Below are 19,885 nucleotides of genomic sequence, written 5' to 3'. Positions count from 1 at the left end.
TCCATATAGACAACATCCACTGCTTTACCCTCATCAATTTTCCTTGTAACCTCTTCAAAAAATTCAATAAGATTTGTCAAACATGACCTTCCATGCACAAATCCATGTTGACTGTTCCTAATCAGACCCTATCAATCCAGATAATTATATATACCATCTCTAAGGTTACTTTCCATTAATTTACCCACCACTGATGTCAAACTGACACGCCTATAATTTCTAAGTTTACTCTTAGAACCCTTTTTAAACAATGGAACAACATGAGCAATACGCCAGTCCTTTGGCACCATCCCCGTTTCTAATGACATTTGAAATATTTCTGTCAGAGCCCCTGCTATTTCTACACTAACTTCCCTCAAGGTCCAGGGAACATCCTGTCAGGACCCAGAGATTTATCCACTTTTATATTCCTTAAAAGCGCTAGTACTTCCTCCTCCTTAATAGTCATAGTTTCCATAACTTCCCTACTTGTTTCCCTTACCTTACACAATTCAATATCCTTCTCTTTAGTGAATACCGAAGAAAAGAAATTGTTCAAAATCTCCCCCATCTCTCTTGGCTCCACACATAGCTGTCCACTCTGATTCTCTAAGGGACCAATTTTATCCCTCACTATCCTTTTGCTATTAATATAACTGTAGAAACTCTTGGGATTTATTTTCACCTTACTTGCCAAAGCAACCTCGTATCTTCTTTTAGCTTTTCTAATTACTTTCTTAAGATTCTTCTTACATTCTTTATATTCCTCAAGCACCTCATTTACTCCATGCTGCCTATATTTATTGTAGATCTTCCTCTTTTTCCGAACCAAGTTTCCAATATCCCTTGAAAACCATGGCTCTCTCAAGCTTTTAACCTTTCCTTTCAACCTAACAAGAACATAAAGATTCTGTACCCTCAAAATTTCACCTTTAAATGACCTCCATTTCTCTATTACATCCTTCCCATAAAACAAATTGTCCCAATCTACTCCTTCTAAATCCTTTCGCATCTCCTCAAAGTTAGCCTTTCTCCAATCAAAAATCTCAACCCTGGGTCCAGTCCTATCCTTCTCCATAATTATATTGAAACTAATAGTATTCTGATCACTGTACCCGAAGTGCTCCCCAACACATTCCTTCGTCACCTGACCTATCTCATTCCCTAACAGGAGATCCAACACTGCCCCTTCTCTGGTCGGTACCTCTATGTATTGCTGCAAAAAACAGTTTACAAACACCAAACCATCCATCCCTTTTACAGTATGGGCTTCCCAGTCTATGTGTGAAAAATTAAAATCTCCCACAATCACAACCCTGTTCCTACTACAAATATCTGCCATCTCCTTGCAATTTTGCTCCTCCAATTCTCGCTCCCCATTAGGTGGTCTATAATACACCCCTATAAGTGTTACTACACCTTTCCCATTCCTCAATTCCACCCAAATAGTCTCCCTAGATGAGACCTCTAACCTATCCTGCCAGAGCACCGCTGTAATATTTTCTCTGACAAGCAACACAACCCCCTCTTGTCCCTCTGATTCTATCACACCTGAAGCAACAAAATCCAGGAATATTTAGTTGCCAATCACACCCCTCCTGCAACCATGTTTCACTAATAGCTACAACATCATTTTTCCAGGTATTAATCCACGCTCTAAGCTCATCCACCTTTCTTACAATGCTCCTAACATTAAAATAAATGCATTTAAGAAATTCTCTACCACTTCCTCTCTGTTTATCTCTAATGGTACAAATAACTTTACTGTCTTCTTTTTCTTCCTTCTCCCATACATCTGTTCCTACACTCTGGTTCCCGTCCCCCCCTCGAATCTAGTTTAAATCCACTGGAACCTCTCTAGCAAACCTACCTAGAGAGGCTCCAGTGGATTTAAACTAGATAAGAAACTTAAGCTTCTTTCTTTATCTTTAAAGTATTCCTTGCTTTCCAAGGAAGGCTGCAATTAATAATTTTATTCCATCATCTCACACCTGCAAGCCTATTCACAACTCAATTTGTGTTGCCCTTTGTTGATAATTTGATTTTCAATCACCAAAATCAAACCATTTTTAATCATTACAATTCCAAATCATGATGAAAACTGCAAAGAATAGTATGTGCTGAAAATCTGGCAAATCTGGTCCTTTATAATCTTTATGTGCTGTTAGTAACGGTCTCTTTCACAGAACAGAGGTGCCTAAAACTACAGGGTACCGGTTTAAAGTGAGAGGGGAAAAATTTAAAGGTGACCTGAGGGGTTTATTTTTCAGAGGTTGTATGAAACCTTTGAGTGGGTGTATGAAACAAGCTGCCACTGGAAATGATAGAGGCAGATATAATTATAAGGTGTAAGAGACATTTGGACAGGGATAGGAAGGGTTTAGCGGGACATATGGGATGAGCTCAAGTAGGCAATTTGGTCAGCATGGACGAGTTGAGCTAATTGGCTTGCTTCGGTGCCGTATAACTCTACAACTAGCTTACTTCCTGGCACTAAACAGGCATTCCTCCATTTACTAGGCACACACCAGGAATGTGATGGAATACTCTACATGCCTGGATGTGTGCAATGCCACAACTCTCAAGAAAAACAATCTATTCAGTGGCCCATTTGATTGACATCCCATCAACCACTCGAAACAATTGTTCCCTCCATTGCGGACATCGTGACAGGCATGTACCACCTTCAAAATGCCCTGCACTGCAGTAGCTCACCCATTCTGCTCTGACTGTACCTCATAAGGCAGCAGGTTAAAAGGAAACACAGTCACTTGTAGGTTCCCTTCCAAATCACTCCCCAACCTGATATGGAAGTTTATCACTGGTCCTTTGTTGTTACTCATTGTAGGTACTGGAAGTTTTTCCAGTCACGCTATAACTGTTGAAGTTCAGTCACTAAGAATATTTAATATGGAGATCAATAAATGTTCAGATATTAAATGAAACAAGGAATCTGAAGTCAGTGCAGGGAAGTAACACTGAGGTATTGGTTTAGCCATGATATTATTGAAAGATCGAGTAGGCAGCAGAGGCTGAATAGCTTAGTTCTGCTTTTATCTTCTCATAGTCTACCATCAACAGAGTGGTGTCTTCAGTGTGCAGATGAGACTTTGTCTCTACAAGAACTGTTTGGAAATCATGGGCAGAAATATCTGAAACACGTAGATTGATGAGGATGAGGTCAATTAGGTTTAGCCCTCACAGAGGTGTATTAGCTGCCTGCTGCAGACCTATCTCATATCCACTTTGGCAGCTGTGTCTGCAGGATCCAGCTAATCCAGTCCAAATTTCTTCCCAGGCTACTTCAAAGGGCAGATAAGACATGTAGAGTAGTTATTAGTGAACCGTTGTGTTTTTACATCAACCTGATAGCTTCATGTTTATCACAATTTGGGCTTTTCTTTTATTTAATCCAGACCTTTAAATTACAAGACCAATAGTTTAATCACACACTCCTGATCCTAACTGCAGAACTGGTCATTAAAGGAACAGAGGAATAGAGCATTCATCCTTCATCATTGTTCAAGTATTGAATCATCTAACTTGTAGTGCTTAAGGTGATTGCTAGAAAATTCTCAAGAAACATGCATGCAAAATATGGAAGAAAACATCTAAATGAAATAAGTCAAAGACAGTGGAAGAAGACAAGTTAAATGTCTTTATTCTTGCCATGTGGTGAAAGGAAAGGAGGTTGCCATTTTGTGAGTCTGTTCTGCAACCTCCATTTTGTAAACTGGTTGTGCTTAGGAATATCTGGATAAAATCACTTAAAAGTGGACACAATGAGGTCCCTACTTATAACCTACTGAACACTAGAGGTAATATCCAAATAAGAATTAGTGACATTTCTTTGATAAGATAGAACATGCATGTTTATGAATGTGCATGCTCTGTCTGTGACCTGAGTCTAGGAACTGGCTGATCTGTCTCAACTGGTCTGATTGAGGGAGAAAAAAAGAAAGAGGCATTAATTACAAGTCATTACTTGTAAGAAGGCAATAAACTGAATCTGACACACATTAGCCAGATAGACCGGAATCAAAACACAACATTTTGAACTGATAAGGAAAGAGAATAGGAATGAGGGGAAACAGCAAGAAATCTGGAGACTAACTATGGGAAGGAAGATCTTCCTCCACCACGCCAGGAGCAGGGATAAGAAGGATCAATCATTTGGCCAATGGGAGATCCCCTACTTATGCATAATAAATTGGAGTGGTGATCTGAGTGAATATTGGTACAAAGGAACTTGTATTGCCGGGACTTGAGAAACTGAGTTACAGAGAAAGGTTGAATAGGTTAGGACTTTATTCCCTGGAGCGTAGAAGAATGAGGGGAGATTTGATCGAGGTATATAAAATTATGATGGGTATAGATAGAGTGAATGCAAGCAGGCTTTTTCCACTGAGGCTAGGGGAGAAAAAAATAGAGGACATGGATTAAGGGTGAAGGGGGAAAAGTTTAAAGGGAATATTGGGGGGGTTTCTTCACACAGACAGTGGTGGGAGTGTGGAATGAGCTGCCAAATGAAGTGGTAAATGTGGGCTCACTTTTAACATTTAAGAAAAACTTGGACAGGTATATGGATGAGAGGTGTATGGAGGGATATGGTCCAGGTGCAGGTCAGTGGGACCAGGCAGAAAAATGGTTCGGCACAGCCAAGGAGGGCCAAAAGGCCTGTTTCTGTGCTGTAATGTTCTATGGTTCTAAAGGGAACAACAGCATTCATAACATAAATAGTTGGCCTGGGATCAATGTAGTTATGTTAATATTTGGGTAGAGACAATAAAGTTCAAGCTTTGAATTAATTAAGAGTTTTGTAATGAATTCCTAACCTAGGTTATTTTGTGATAGATTCACACAGCAGCAGTAAAGGAGCATTCTTACTGGATTCACTGCCCCATTTAAGGTTCCCCATGCCCACTATCCTTGCTTTGTCTTTTTTTCTGAACATGGGTATTGGATCCAACCAATATCGTAATGTAAGAGACAATACGTAGCAGTAAGAGAACAGCGATTGTAGGTCACCAGTCGCAGTGAAATGAGACCCAAAGCAAATTCTGTTCAGGACATAACAAATAAGACCTCTGCAAGTTTAAGGGATCTGAGGTATAGATGTATTCTGGTTTTAGCAGTCAACTTTCTCAGTCACAAAACATCACTTGAATTGTAGAAATGCCAAATACATCATTGGTGCTGTAAGTTACAAATTACTCGTAACCAACTCTTTGAAAGTTTGAAATCTTTATTTTAAAAAAGCAAAGCAAATTTTGACAAAATACATTTCAATACACAGAATTTTCAAAATGCATGCTAAAGCACGTTCATCATAACATCCTCTACGAGCTACAATAATCCACAAAATGATAATGAAGGATATTTAACTCAAGGCATTTACCCAATTTCTCTCATAACAGGTACTGAATGACCTGCAGAGTAACTCCAGAACTTTGTCTTTCTTTTGAGCTGCTTAACATCTTCTATGACCTTTAATTAAATAGATGCTATGAATAAACACTGATCTTACTAATTAACATTGAAAACAGTTTTGACCTATTGAATATTGATTAATTTCAAAATTTGCTTTGTATCTGAGCTAAAAACAGAGTTGATAAACTAACACTGCAGATTGCACTACAATTACATCTAATCGCTGTGACTCTTATGAGCACTGTATTCAACAAAATTGATATAAATTCCATATGTGTCTTTAAAAAAGAGCATCAGACAAGCTGCTGGAGAAACTCAGCAAGTCAAGCAACTTCTGTGATAGGAAAGGAGTTGTTGATATTTTGAGTCAAAATCCTGCATTACAGCTCCGTATTCTCCAAAAAAGTTTATCAATACGAGATTATCTATTACTTTAACAAAATTAATGAATTACATTTGTCATAAAATACAAATTACCTAAAAAGAACCAAGTTGATTGCCCATTACCAAATCAGATTTCAGCTGAGAACAACTTAAATTTGCATTGTCCTCGTGCAATAAAGGATATTTGTTTTTTTTCTTAATCACTTTTTTTTTGTCCTTCAATAGAGTAATAACATTAACTTGTGTGCACATTACTTTTAAGAACCTCTTTCCAGCTTTTTGATGCCAATATACTACTACGATGAACACATATATAAAGACTCCAAAGGTTGCATTCAGTTAGTTCTTGATTTTACATTGCAGGATATGGTTAAAGGCGAATGTGCTGGTATTTATTTTTTGGGATCTGGTACTTTTATATTTCTTTTCAGAGTAATCTAAGGAAAATACACTGGCACTAAGAAAAGAGTTCTCTACTAAGTAAATAAAGTATTTGTGACACACTATGTTAGTATTCTGGGCCTAACTCCATTCCTGTGACATTAGAAGATGTGATTTTCTTTTGTATTTAGATGTTAGGACATTTATCACACCTGGCCAAATTTTTTAAAAACTCTATGCCATATCTCCAAAGTCGCTAATGGTATATGCTGTCTGCAATTTATTGTGTTCATAAAAAAACTATTAATAGGAGTGTAGCTCAGCTTTCAGAACCAGAAATTATTTAACTGTAGGTGCTGATTATCATTTTAAAAGAAAAGTGTCCAGAGGCAAAAAGAATGTTGTAAGGCAACATTTATACAAAGTGTGATAGAAACTACAAACCAAAAATCAATGTTATACGTAAAAACACTAGCAGATCTCCTATGAAGTTAATAACAATGAAACAAAATCTCCAAGAATGGCATGAGAAATTGACAACAAAACTAAATATTAAAAAACTAGGAGAATCAAACTTGCAGCCGCCTATTTTGGGACCCAGGCCCAGTGCTACGGAAACAGCACATGTTGAAGCAAGAGGCCTGAGTGTTGGAAGTAGTCATTTCTCAATGCTGAGCTGGACAATGGTGAAGCTCTATCAGTACTCCCCATGCTTTCTGTCTTCCTGATGGCAAGGATCAGTTTGAGCCACTGGATTAGTATTGGCTGCGGTAATCACTGGCTGCATTTTATCTTCCATTTTCACCATGAAATAATAACATAAAATCTAAAAGCAGCCAAATACATTTTTGTCAAGGAAACAAGAACACTTATTCAGAGAGGCATCATAATATAGTACTTCACCATGGACTTGTGGTGTCAATCAACCAGCACTGAAGATCAACATCATTATCCTTCCAACAATAAACATGTTTGGTTGATTTTGAAATATTTTAATTTAGCACTCGGGAAATACAACGTGAATGGTTCAATGGTTCAACTTAATATCTGAGGATGTATACAGTATACAAGCTGAAATCCTTACTCTTCAAAGACATCCACAAAAGAGAAACAAAAACAACGAATGAATGACAGGAAAACTTTAGAACACCGAAGCCCCAGCCACGCACAGCAGTAGAAAAAGCTTCTAACCACCCCAGCAAAAGCATCGGCCATCCCCAACCCACGCAATAGCAAACTCCCACGGACCATGACATCAAAAACTACTGTCCATCCTAACACTTCAACATCCAAACAGGCTCTCTCTCACTAATGAGGGAAAGTAAGTTAACTCTCCTTCATTGAAAAATTACCTCATCTTGCCAAGGTCTTTTTTTTCACTTTTAGGCAGAGAATCTAACCAAAGTTTCTGCTTTCTATGATTACCGAACAAAATTCAAATACAGAAAAACTCACTGATTTGTGATCACTTCCTGCTTTGACTGCAGCTAACACTTACGTTTATCAGCTGACCTTGTCCATCGTACACTGACCCTATTCTCTTAATCACACCTCTGGGACTTCGTCAGCATCAACTCTGTCTCCCAGGTATGGCCACAACAAGCCACCACATTACAGACTGTTTTGTCTTCTGTGGTTAAAAAGACTTAAAACCAACTTCAAATTCAGGAACTCAACTTAAAAATAAAGGGAATCATCATCTATTGAATTTATTGGATCGTGTTGGGTGATTAATTCATCTGGTACAAATGAATTTGCTTCATTTTGCAATTCGTTGTTCACATCCATAAACCTCTGTAAATACTTTGAAGTATACAACCAGTGGTGCTTCAGAATATCTTCCAACTCATAGCTCTTGGACTGCCTTGCATTCATTTTTCTGAAACGCCGAAAGAGTTTGTTGCCTGATTCATTTCCTTCACTTGCCCATGCCCCAATAGAGCCATCCCTTTCAATGATCTCAGGGACGTGAGCCAAAGTCTTGTGAAGGTAGTTGGTGATCTTGCCATCATACCTGTACTTGAACTCTGTATGAAGCAGTTCTGCAAATCTTTGGGAATTAAAGCTGTATTGACAGAGAAGTTCGGGGCATTCTCTGAGTGGGAATGTGGACCGCCACACAGGTTTCATAAGAGTGTAAAGATGCATCAGCTCCCTCAGAATCTCTCGTCTTTCTTCGGAGGGAATCAATTCACAAACTGCTTCCACAGTCTCATTAGTCATTAATTTCCTTGCAAAGTTTCCATTCATCCTCATGACCGGTTTCAGGTTCATCTTCTTTCTTAGGTGTTTATCAAGCAATGCTTGCCGTCTTTTCTTTTCCTCCTTAGATGAATTGGGATGTTTGTGCATCTCCCCAATCTCATCCTGGAACAGCTTGTAGAACTCTGTTGCATTCCCAATGTCACAATGCAAAGCATCGATGGAGGGCAATGTTTCAATGAATGCTTTTGCTGAAACCCCTTTCACTCTGTCGCGTAACTGTTCCGCCGTCTCATGATATGGATTTGTGCGCCAAATTTCATAGCGCTCCAAGTTCTCTTCATGGCTCCGTGTTATAGAGTGAAAGATCAGATTTTGCGAAGCTTCACTTCGAGTGCAATCACATAGCGTACACACATACATAGAGCCTGAAGCTTCAAGGCCTTCGACTTCACGAACCAGTTTCTCATCATATCCTGTGCCTCTGAAGACAATCTGGAAGGATCGAGGTATATCTGCAATTTCGAGGATTAAGTCACTGTTTTTCATTGCTTCCCTTTCCGTGATTAGCGGACCCAATATTGCCGTCAAAGTTTCATGGTCAGATTCGTCCGCCAGCATCAAGCAAAGAGGCTTGCAGCACAATTCAGAATTTGGCTTGAGCTCTTCAAATATTTTCACCTTCTCATTATTTTCATTTGCCACACTTATACTCATGATTGTAAATGAATACCTCACTGCCTTTTCCGGAACTGAGGGGCCACATCCATGTTTTTCACTAACATCTCCCATTCCATCACAAGATTCTTTGATTACTACAGTAAAAGGTCCACCCACATACTCATCTATATTTTTGAGTTTTAAACCTTCCAAAATATGATCCTCAAGATCCTTCAGTGCTGAAACAATCGCCACATCGTACCTAAACCTTCTCGAAATTGTTTCCAATGGGTAGTCGTCAACGCATTGCAACCAGCCACATGTACCATCTATTATTCCCACTTCAGTGTTGGTAGAGACATTTGCGAGAGGAGGCTCCCATTCAAATGAATAGTAACCTGGCAACAATGTTTTCTCGGTATTCCGGAGTGCATGCAGTGGTTGGAAGACCTGCTTCCCAGTTGCTGCTTTGACCGTCCTATACATTTTATGATACTGACTGCAACTCAGGAACGTACTAATCCTAATGGCAAGGCAGACACCTGACTTCAGCCCTGATCCATGACCTTGCATGAGAGCTTCCAGTTCATCTGCTTGCTTGTGTTCATTTCCAGCTCTCAATGCCAGCAACAACAGAGTAAGGCATACTGACTTCACATCACCACCTTCCTCCTTTTCCGCAAATGCCTTAACCTGAAGTTTGAGATCACGCAGACGATGTTTTTGAGCCCTGCGAGTTAGAGAGAGCAAATGTTGCCTGGGCCGGCCACCTTTGTTTATTGGAGAGTAGGCCTGTGACATTCTTGTTTTTTTGTGACACTGGGTGTGTTTGGGATATTCACCAAATCTTACCTCTTTTTCACAGTCTTCCACAGGACATTTTAGAACTAATGAATTGAGAACACTAATGAATGATTTCACTGGGCTTTTAAACTCTGCAGGATCACATGGAAACCTACAAACTGGACAAAATTTTCCAAGTACTGTAGTGCATTTGAGAATGCACGTTCTGCAGAAGAGATGCTTGCACGGTGACTGCACAGGGTCAACTAGCAAGTGTTCACAAACCTGGCATGACACTGACTGAATGAAGCTATTGGGATAATCATGCAGAAGGACTTTTGAACTTAGATGGATCTTCTTGCAGCTCACAATCTTTTTAGCCAATAAGATACTTGTTGAATTTATTTTATCTTTTCTTTTAATGATTCTTGCTTTGATAGGCATATCAACTGATACCTTAGGCTTCTTGGTGCCTGGCGCACTCAGTTTGAGAACTTTGCGTTTACGTGTTCCACTTGCAGAGTTGCAAACATTGCAAAAACTGGAGTGTGGTTTCCACTGAACAATTGTGCTTACGGGAAAGAATGCATCTTCATTAGTTGGATTGTTGATTGTCTGAATGACAATCTGCCAACAACTATGGCAGAAGTGGGTGGGATGTCTGGCCTCTGAATCTGTCATGACATCTATATTAAATGTATTGTGGATGAGTTCTGGCCAAAAACTGTTTCCATATCCCATTTTCTTAAGAACCTCTTGTGTGACATGATCAACAGGGCCATTGACTGGGTATTTCATGTCATAACTGTTCATATTAAAGGAAACTCCACAAATGCGGCAGAGATTTTGTAACTTCAACATGTGATCTTCTAAAGATTTTGTTTCCATTTGCATATAGTCATAGAACTTGGCTTTTGGGAGGCTGACATCTAAAGGCATTTTCTCCAGGAACTTATCTTCTAAAGTCTTCTTGTCCAAGGGCAATGTTTCTAAAGACAGAGCTCCCTGTGGCTTGGTCTGAGGAGGAGTCATTTGCCACATTACACCACGGACAGGCAGAACAGCCTGGGACTCAAAAGCCTTTTCTGTTGAAATCTTGGCTTCTGTTTGGACATTTACTGTTGGCCTCGCTTCTGAGTTCTTGAAATATTCAGGTATAATTTGCATAGGCACCTCCATTTCCATTAGAAAGTGATATCTAATAGAGACATAAAAGTGGATATTGATTAAAACAGGATCATTCTTTATGTCATTAATTTAAGACAGTCTGTTTTAATTAAATTTTAATTTAAAATACCTACATTCTAATTCAAAGCCTAACATTGTGCTTTTAATTTCAATGGCACAATGTTATTCTAACCTTATCCAATATGAGAAAGTTAAATATAGCATATTCTACCTGGCAGGAATTTGCAGAGTTAAGTAAGTCACTGTCAGACTGTAAAACAGCCTCTTAACTCTGTCTCCCTTGACTAAGTTACGTTATGTTTATCTCCAAGGGTTTTTGATGACCAAGGAGGAATTGAAAATGATAAACTTGTGTTCAAAAATAGAAGGGTGAATCTGAAAATGACAAGCCATCCAGCCTAGCCTTGGTGATAAAATTGTCTTTAAAAAATAATCCAAAAGAATAATAGCAGGATTTGAATATAATATGGGGTAATAAAGGAAAGACAGTGCAGAATTCATCAAATCAAAATCCATTACATTTATTGAGGTTTTTTTTAGTTGAGGTAACAGTGAGGGTAGATCTTCAAAAGGAAAAGCAATCCTTCAATTAACCTGTTAATTTAATTATTCTATTCACCTCTCAGACTTGTTAGCAAAATTGAAGTCTGTAGAATAGAAGAAGAAACAGCACCACAGACACAAATTTCAATGAAAATCTAGACTGAGGGCAGATACAGAAATGATTATAAATAGCTATTTGTCATATTTGGGAGAGAATACATTGGAGTTAAGAGAAAGTGCAATTCCCTTCAACTCACAGAAATTACCTCTATTTGGAACATCAAGCAACATTACCAAAGAACAGTCACAGATTGAAAATGAGCCTCATTTCTATCTGCAAATGGTTTACAATTACATATCAATAATATCCACCCAATGAAATCAATTCATTACACAACTAAGTCCACCACAGACTAGAGTCTTTAGCAAAGAAGTGAAAGCCAAAGATTTAAGTTGATACTAAGTCTTAGATTGTCTCAAAATTGTTAACAACTGTAATTGTTGGATTGGTAAAATATTTTCCAATAAAATAATCTGAAATGATCCAACTCATAATATTTATTCATTATCCTCTTTGCAATAAAGCACAGGAAGTCTAATTTGTGTAATGAGACAGACACACTATCGGTTACTGATGTCATCCTTAAAAATAATATTGTCACATATTCCAAAGCTGTAGGCACAATGTATTTCTACCTTGTCTCTAAAGTAGTAAGCAATTTGGTACAGTAACCATATACCTACTGAATGTAGACAAAGGACAATTGAGGAAAATCCTGGTTGTGATCCATTGGTGTCTTTTGGTAAATTATGTAATATTCTGCACTGGTACCAGCCTAAATATCAGCTAAATAGCTGGATAAAATTCAGAATACAGAATGATAGAATTGCACCAACTGGCCGGTACAGAAACACCATTATGTTTTGTAATACTTGCCAAGCTATTTAAAAAAAAGAGACTCAGTGTAAAAAGTGCTCCGTTTAGAAAGCAGTACAAATTATTTACTGCATTCAGAATTCTAGTGCTGATAGCAGAAAGGTCGATTGGTTTATAGATGTTCTTGTCATTTTTAACAAATGCTATTTCAAAACATTAATATCTTCAACCTTAGAGGTTAATTTTAATGGATTTGGACTTTATAAAAAATTTTGAAACACTGAAGATACTGTGACACAGCTGTCAGCAATATAGTTTTAAAAATGTAATGTAGTTCTGTCTATTCTGTCAAGGATTAGTCATCTGGAGTAAAATTCATAGAAACGCATTCCACCATTTCACAAAAACAACTTAATTCCCTCATTATCCAGGAAATACTTCATACCTCCTCTCTTCATATTTACCAGAGCTCTTTCTAATGTAAAGTATAATATAATATGCAACATTATCCTAAATCTAGCCTTACTATGCTTAGCAAAGCAGCCATATGAAAATTTAAAGAAAAATCTATTTCATAACATATATATTTTAAAATATTCAAAATTCAAAACATCGAAATGTAAAATCAATAAAATTAATTGTGAGTAATATTTGGTACAATTCTTCACTCTCTTGCCTATTAGAATATTTTATTATTCTTTTAGCAGTTTTCAATATGTTCAAGAAGTTAAATGTCATGGGGAAAATTAGAGCTTATTTGATATTATAATATACAGTATATAATGTTTGTATGCTATGGCTATAGTTTTGATAACATTTAGATAATCTCAGTGCAGCTAAGATACTAAAAATAAGTAATCTTACACAAAAATTCAGTCATAGTTCTGCCCCAAATGAAAAGTCATTACACTGTGTAAATAGAAGTGCCATTTCCTATATTACCTTTGTCTTGCAGAATGTGTTTTTCAGAGAGGTCTTCCACCTGTTTCAGGCCATGAGGTTAACTCTGAAATAACAGGAACTCTCTCTCTCTTCTTCAGGCGTACTTTGGCAGCTGATGCGCTGCCCTGCCTCTTTGGCTTGTCACTCTAAACTAGTGGTCAGGCTTAACCACATACTCAAACTGTAAATGCAATTTTGCATGAAATTTTTCTCACAATAAATCTTTATATGGCTGCTGGAGTCTTTTATTTTAAAATATTTTATATTTAGCTTTATTTAATCGTTTTAATATTTTTGCTACTTTACAATAAATCTTTATAAGTATAATAAATATAAATATATATATAAATATAGGTATAATATTTACAGTTAGAATTTGCTAAATTTGTAATTCATTGTTAATTATTATTTTATATCCAATTCTCCATTCACCCATTTCCCCAAATTTCTCAGCCTTTTTTTTAAACTCTTATTTAGTGCAGTAAAATACCTTCTTTGGTTGTCCACCTGCGTGATGCTGCCACCTTGTGGATTAATTGAACTTCACAGCATTTCTTTGGAGCTTGTCCCTCAAATCTTCTTTCTCAGTTGCTAAAAATTGGGCTGATTTGCTTTTCCTTCAGTTTGGTGTGTTCGAAGGTGAGTGACAAGGCCCCAGGCGGAGCAGGTGCTGTTTAGCAGTACAGGTGAGTGAGTGGTCTGGGAGGTGGTGCCTTCCTTCAGGGATTTACAGTGCTCCTGACAAATGGACATATCCTGGGATAAAATATGCTCCTGGGGCCTTGTTGTTTGTTATGTTAGCTGCTCTTTTTGACTTTGGTCTTGTGGCAAGGACTGACCAAACATTTTGCTGTAGGCTGGAGCCAGAGGTAATTTCAAGTGCTCCTTCAAGTGAGCACCAGTTGTTTCTTTGTGTTTGATAAGTCCATCCCTGTTCATGGTCCTCAGTATGGCTGGAATTTGGGTGTTTGATGGCAGACGGCTATGAATGAATCCCTCAATGAACATAAAAGAATTTAAGACCACACTTAAGAGGGAAATCAGGAGGGTAAAAAGAGGGTATGAGATAGATTTGACAGGAGAGGTTAAAGATAATCCCAATAGGTTCTACAGTTATATTAACAGTAAAAGGGTAACTAGGGAGAATTAGGTCCTCTTAAAGATGATCATGGCTGCTTGTGTGTGGAGCCACAGGTGATGGCTGAGATTTTTTAATGAGTATTTCTTCTTCAGAGTTTATTAACAAAAATAAAATTGATGCCAAATAAATGAGGGCAATAAGTAGTGAGGTCTTGGAACATATGCCTCTTATGAGGAAGGAGGTATCTGTTGATTTGAAGTGCACTAAAGCAGGCAAATCCACAGGGCCTGACCAAGTGCACCCCTCAAACTTATGGAGGGCCAAGTAAGAAATCACGGAGGCCTATGTAGAGACAATTGCTTCTCTGTTAGCAATTGGCAAAGTTCCAGAAGACTGGACGGTGGGTAATGTTGTTTAACAAGTATAGCTATAACAGGCCAGGGATCTGCAGGCTGGTGAGCTGACCAATCAGAGAAGTTACTGAAGCAAATTCTGAGAGACAAGATAACTTGAATAGTCAAAACCTGATCAGAAATAGTTAACATGGAGGTCATGTCTGACAATTTTTGTCAAAGGTAGCTAAGGGGGTAGATGAAGGTAGAGCAGTGGATTTTGTCTCTCTTTAGTAAGACTTTTGACAAAATCTTGCATGGCAGGCTGATCTGGAAAGTTAGGTTCATGGGGAGCTAACGAGATGGACTCAAAGATAGGAAGAAGAGGGTGATGGTTGAAGGTCAATTCTCCAAACAGAGGCCTGTGACTAGTGTAATGTCTTAGGGGTCAATATTGGTACCTCTGTTATTCATTATGTATGTAAATCATTTAGATATGAATGTGCATGGCATGATTAGCAAGTTTGTTGATGACACTAAATTAAGAGGACTTGTTGATCATGAAGCAGGTTGCAATGAATAGCGAAAAGATCTTGATTAGCTAGGGAGATGAGCTGAGGAATGGCAAATGGATCTCAACCTGAATAAGTGTGAGGTGATGCATTTTAGTCAGTCAAACCAAAGTTGGACCTATAGAAATGTGAAAGGCAGGGCAATAACACGTGCTGTGGAACAGAGGGACTTGGGAACACAAGTGCACAGTTCACAGAAAGCAGCCGTACAAGACAGAGTGGTAAAGCAGGTGATTAGCATGCTGGTGGTCATCAGTCAAGGCACTGCGTTTAGAACATAAAGTGTGAAGCTTAGAGCATTACAGTACTCTACAAGCCTTTTGACCTATGATTTTGTGCCAAACCTTTAAACCCACTCTAAGGCCAATCCAAACATTCTCTCCAACATACAGTAGCTTGTTAGAGTGATTTTTGGGTTTAGCACACCTAGCAAATGACTTCAGCCATCAATCTTCAAATCTGAGTATAGATTGTAGATTTAATTTAAAATGCAGCTCTGAGCAATAGGTTTCAAAAAGCCTTGAATCATAGACCAGAGAATGTTGATTAAAGCTTACTTAGATGTCTGTGGTATGGGTTTGAATCAGGACATGTGAAGTTTGTGTGTAGATCCAAAGAAAGCATTGTGGATGCATTGTAAATATGGAATTGCCCTTTGATGTTCAGCAGATAAAATATCGGGTAGCGTGGACCAGGCAGATCTTTCCACCAAAAGCATCTTAATATGATGCCTGCTGTAACTTGTTTTGTTAAATGAAGAGGCTGCTTCATATCTATCAGTACTTTTCTCCAGTGACTTTCTTTACACAACATAGCTCTCTATTTTTCTATCTTCCGTGTATCTACCTAAGGGATTCTTAAAATGTCCCTAATGTATCTGCCTCTACAACCACTTCTGGCAGAGCGTTCTACAAACCCACAGCTCTCTGTGTAAAAAGTACTTATCTCTTGAACTCCCCTCCCCCCCACACCCATATATCAATCACCAGAAAATTATGCTCCCACTTATTTGTCAACTCCATGGGTTTGAATATAATGTGCTGACTGCTAGCAATTCATTGGAATCCTTGTACTGCAGGATCTTTGCTTTCAAGTGCCCATAAACCTAATCCAACAATCCCTTTTGTTGTGGTTAGTTAGCTCACAGGTCTTCTGGTCACTTCCGTCAATCCTATGTTTTCTGGTAGAAATGCCATCACATCACACATGGCGATTATAGTCGCTTTCAGAACAGTCTATGTGCTATTTGCACCCCTGCAGTTTCTGGTCCTTGGGTTTCCTCAGACTATCTGTGAGATATGGTCCAAGAAGAGCGTTTCCATGGTGCTCCAGAGTCACAGGGCAACGCAGCAAGAAAACAGACCCTTTGGTCCACCGCTGACCAGCAAGCACCCATTTTCAGACCAATCCCGCCCTAGCTCATTTTATTGTCCCCACACTTCCATCAACTTCTGCATCCTCCAAAATTCCACCACACCCCTGCACACTGGCGCAATGCACAGGAGCCAATTAATGTCCAATTCTGCGCCAGAAATAGGAGGCAGCTGGGGGAAACTCATGCAGTGAGAGGGAAAATGTGCAAGCTCCACACACACAAAATGCTGGAGGAACTCAGAAGGTCAGGCAGCATCTCTGGAGGAAAATAAACAGTCAATATTTCTAGATGATACCCTTCAGCAGGTTAATTTTCTATGTATTGCTCAAGATTTCCAGCATTTGTAGAATATCTTGAGTCTGCAAACTCCAGACAGTGTTCTTGTGAGCTTAAACAATCATTTGAGCACATCAGATTATCTTTTGAAAGATGGTGACTGTGTGAGATGCTCCCACTCCCACAAGGTATATCTGCATCTCCATTGAATAGGAAATCACAAACCAGCACCCACCTACCCTCCCCCATAGCCCTGAGAAACCATTTACATCAAGCAGCACTAGATGGCGCTGCAGTTTCTCCTGTAGCCTTCTATGAGAAGGCTGGGGAGTCTGCACTAAGCAATAGGCTGAGCAAACCACAGATGGAGAATGACGGGAGGTGGAGCTGGGAAGGTAACCATGGAATAAAATGCAAAGGAACAGGTTAGAGTCTTAGCGGGAACAGAGTAAGTGGATGGGGTCAGGGGCAGGGGCTTTTATTTTTGAGATACAGCACAATAACAGGCTCTTTCACCCCAACAAGCCTGCACTGCCCAATTGTGCACGTGTCCAACTGACCTACCAACTCGAATGCCTCTGGAATGTGTGAGGAAACCTGATCACCCAGAGGAAATCCGTGCAGTCACAGGGAAAACATACAAACTCCTTACAGACATCACAAGAGATTCTACAGATGCTGGAATTCAAGTTCGAGTTCAGTTTTTTGTCAATTAACTGTATACATGTGTACTGTCCGGACAGAGGAAGGAGGACAGAGAGGGATTGGAGAAGATGAGGGATCAGGATTACTCTGAAGGACAATACATTCAGGAATGGGGAGAATCAAGAGTAGGATGGATCAAAAGGAGGCGTAAATCAAGAGAAAATATAGGGCAAGGGCAACTGTGCTGTGTTTCTGAGTGTGTAAACACATATATGGTGTGCATAATCTGTGTGCTTGTGTGTGTATATATATATATATAGTATTTATATTAAATATAAATATTTAATATATATAAAATGTGTGCATGATCTGTGTGCGCACGTGTGTGTGTGTGTGTGTGTGTGTGTGTATATATTTAAAACCAATGGACAACTCTTACATAACAAAAATTAATCAAGAAATTACTGAGATTCCCTTCATTTATTTGGGACACTATTCCACTTAATTGGGACAGGAGACTTGCTGAACAGTTTCTAACTAGAGTCAGTCATGTGCACTTGCATGGTCGTTACATCACACTGTGTTTAGAACCAACAGTTCTTAAATAGCGTCAGCTGCATGTGCTTATGTTCAAAAAGCAGTGAATTTTGTCACTGACAGTAGCCAAGAAATAATTCAGAACTGTTTTGCTTGCAGCGATTTTAAGCATTCAGGGTGGGAGTGAAAATGAAATGATTTCACTACTTCAATTATTTAGCAACTACAAAGAATTTGAAGCTATCGACAATCACCTTGAATATTATAACGAACATGAAGATTTGGAGGATGCAATCATCAAAAGCATTGTATGAAAGCCGTCCATGACCTGCTCTAGGTGTCTGCACTAATTGTATTCATTTATGGTCAATCAAAAGAACACAGCAGCGTACAAGCTTCTTGGAACAACCTACCAGCCGATTTTCTTATAAAACTGCACAACAGTATACCCAAGATAAGTGATGCAGTTTTAAAGATAAAGGGTGGTTACACCAAATATTGATTTGATTTAGTCTTTTATGTTTATTGCTCTTGATAGTAATTTTTTTATACTTAGAAACATTTCATTTCATTACTTTTGAAATCATCTTCGCTTTATAGCCTCTTTTACATGTGCCTAAAACTTTTGCACAGTACCGTATTTCCATGAAACTTCAGCAAATTGGGGCAGCCATTTAATTGGGTCAAAATGTATTGTGTATGTGTAATGTGTGTGTGCTTAAGAGAGATAGAGAAAGTGTTTCTGTGCTGACAAACACCTACAAAGTGTGTCCACATATGTATTTGTTTATTGAATAAACCATATTCCAGAAGAAGATGGCACCAGCAAACAACACTATCATGGGTGACATTCTCTAGGTGGGACACGTAACGGTTTCTTTCACACCTTTTATGTCTTTTTCTTTTAAATGTGGTTCTGGTACTGTTGGAGCCTGGGATCTACAGTTTAATGGTGTCATTTCAAGCCAATTGAGTGATTTGGCACCTTGCTGTCTCTGAGAAGGTTCAGGGAGGCAAGTGGCTTTGAGGCCAAGAAGCTTAGAGATGGGGTGTTAGCCCATGTTCAACTTCATTTCTCACTGATCTTGTCAATTAAAGATTGAAACATCAAGGCAAGTGAGAGTTCAGTACTGTCTACCAGCCTCCTGCTCTACTGCCAGAGGGAGGTGTCTGAGTGTGTCGCTCTCTCTCTTGCTGCTCCCATGGGAAGGTCCCTTCATTTGAATGGTCTCTCTCTTTGCATTGTTGCTGTTGGAGGCCGGTACTGAAATTCGGGGCTTGCAATTTATGGATCAGACTAACAAACACTGAGCCAAAATGAATATGGACTCATTCGATTTTCCATGAGTTCTCACATACTTTCTTGGTGCCATTTGCATGATTTGCTTTTTTGCACGTGGGGGAGTTGATGTTCTTGTTGCCGTTTGTGTGATTTGTCATTTTCTTATGCGTTGGGGGTGATGTTTTGTTGCCGTTTGTGCAATTTGTTTCTTTTTACACGGAGTTTTGATGTTTTTGTTTTGTGGCTCTGTGGAGAAGACAAATCTCAGGGTTGTATACTGCATACGCACATTGATAATAAATGTACTTTGAATCCTTTTACTCTTTAATCTCTGGACATCTTGGCTCCTCTTGCCTCTCTGGGTATGATATCTGATGTGCAAGACAATCCTCCTTTGAAAGAAATTGCACTTGAGC

General features: G+C 38.8%; 1 protein-coding gene across 1 annotated transcript; it reads right to left on the bottom strand.

The window, feature by feature from the left end:
- Nucleotides 1–7,851: 7,851 nt before the first annotated feature.
- On the bottom strand, nt 7,852–11,004 carry rag1 (recombination activating 1). The gene has a single exon (XM_073050070.1). It carries the CDS (start codon nt 11,002–11,004, stop codon nt 7,852–7,854), a length of 3,153 nt encoding a protein of 1,050 aa, XP_072906171.1.
- Nucleotides 11,005–19,885: the final 8,881 nt, after the last annotated feature.

The sequence above is a fragment of the Hemitrygon akajei genome, chromosome 6 (assembly GCF_048418815.1).
Source record: "Hemitrygon akajei chromosome 6, sHemAka1.3, whole genome shotgun sequence".
NCBI lineage: Eukaryota > Metazoa > Chordata > Chondrichthyes > Myliobatiformes > Dasyatidae > Hemitrygon > Hemitrygon akajei.
This window is presented reverse-complemented; position numbering and strand designations above follow the sequence as displayed.

Bases quoted from the DNA above. Each gene is read 5' to 3' on its own strand.
- rag1 (XM_073050070.1), bottom strand. From the start codon at position 11,004: ATGGAAATGGAGGTGCCTATGCAAATTATACCTGAATATTTCAAGAAC.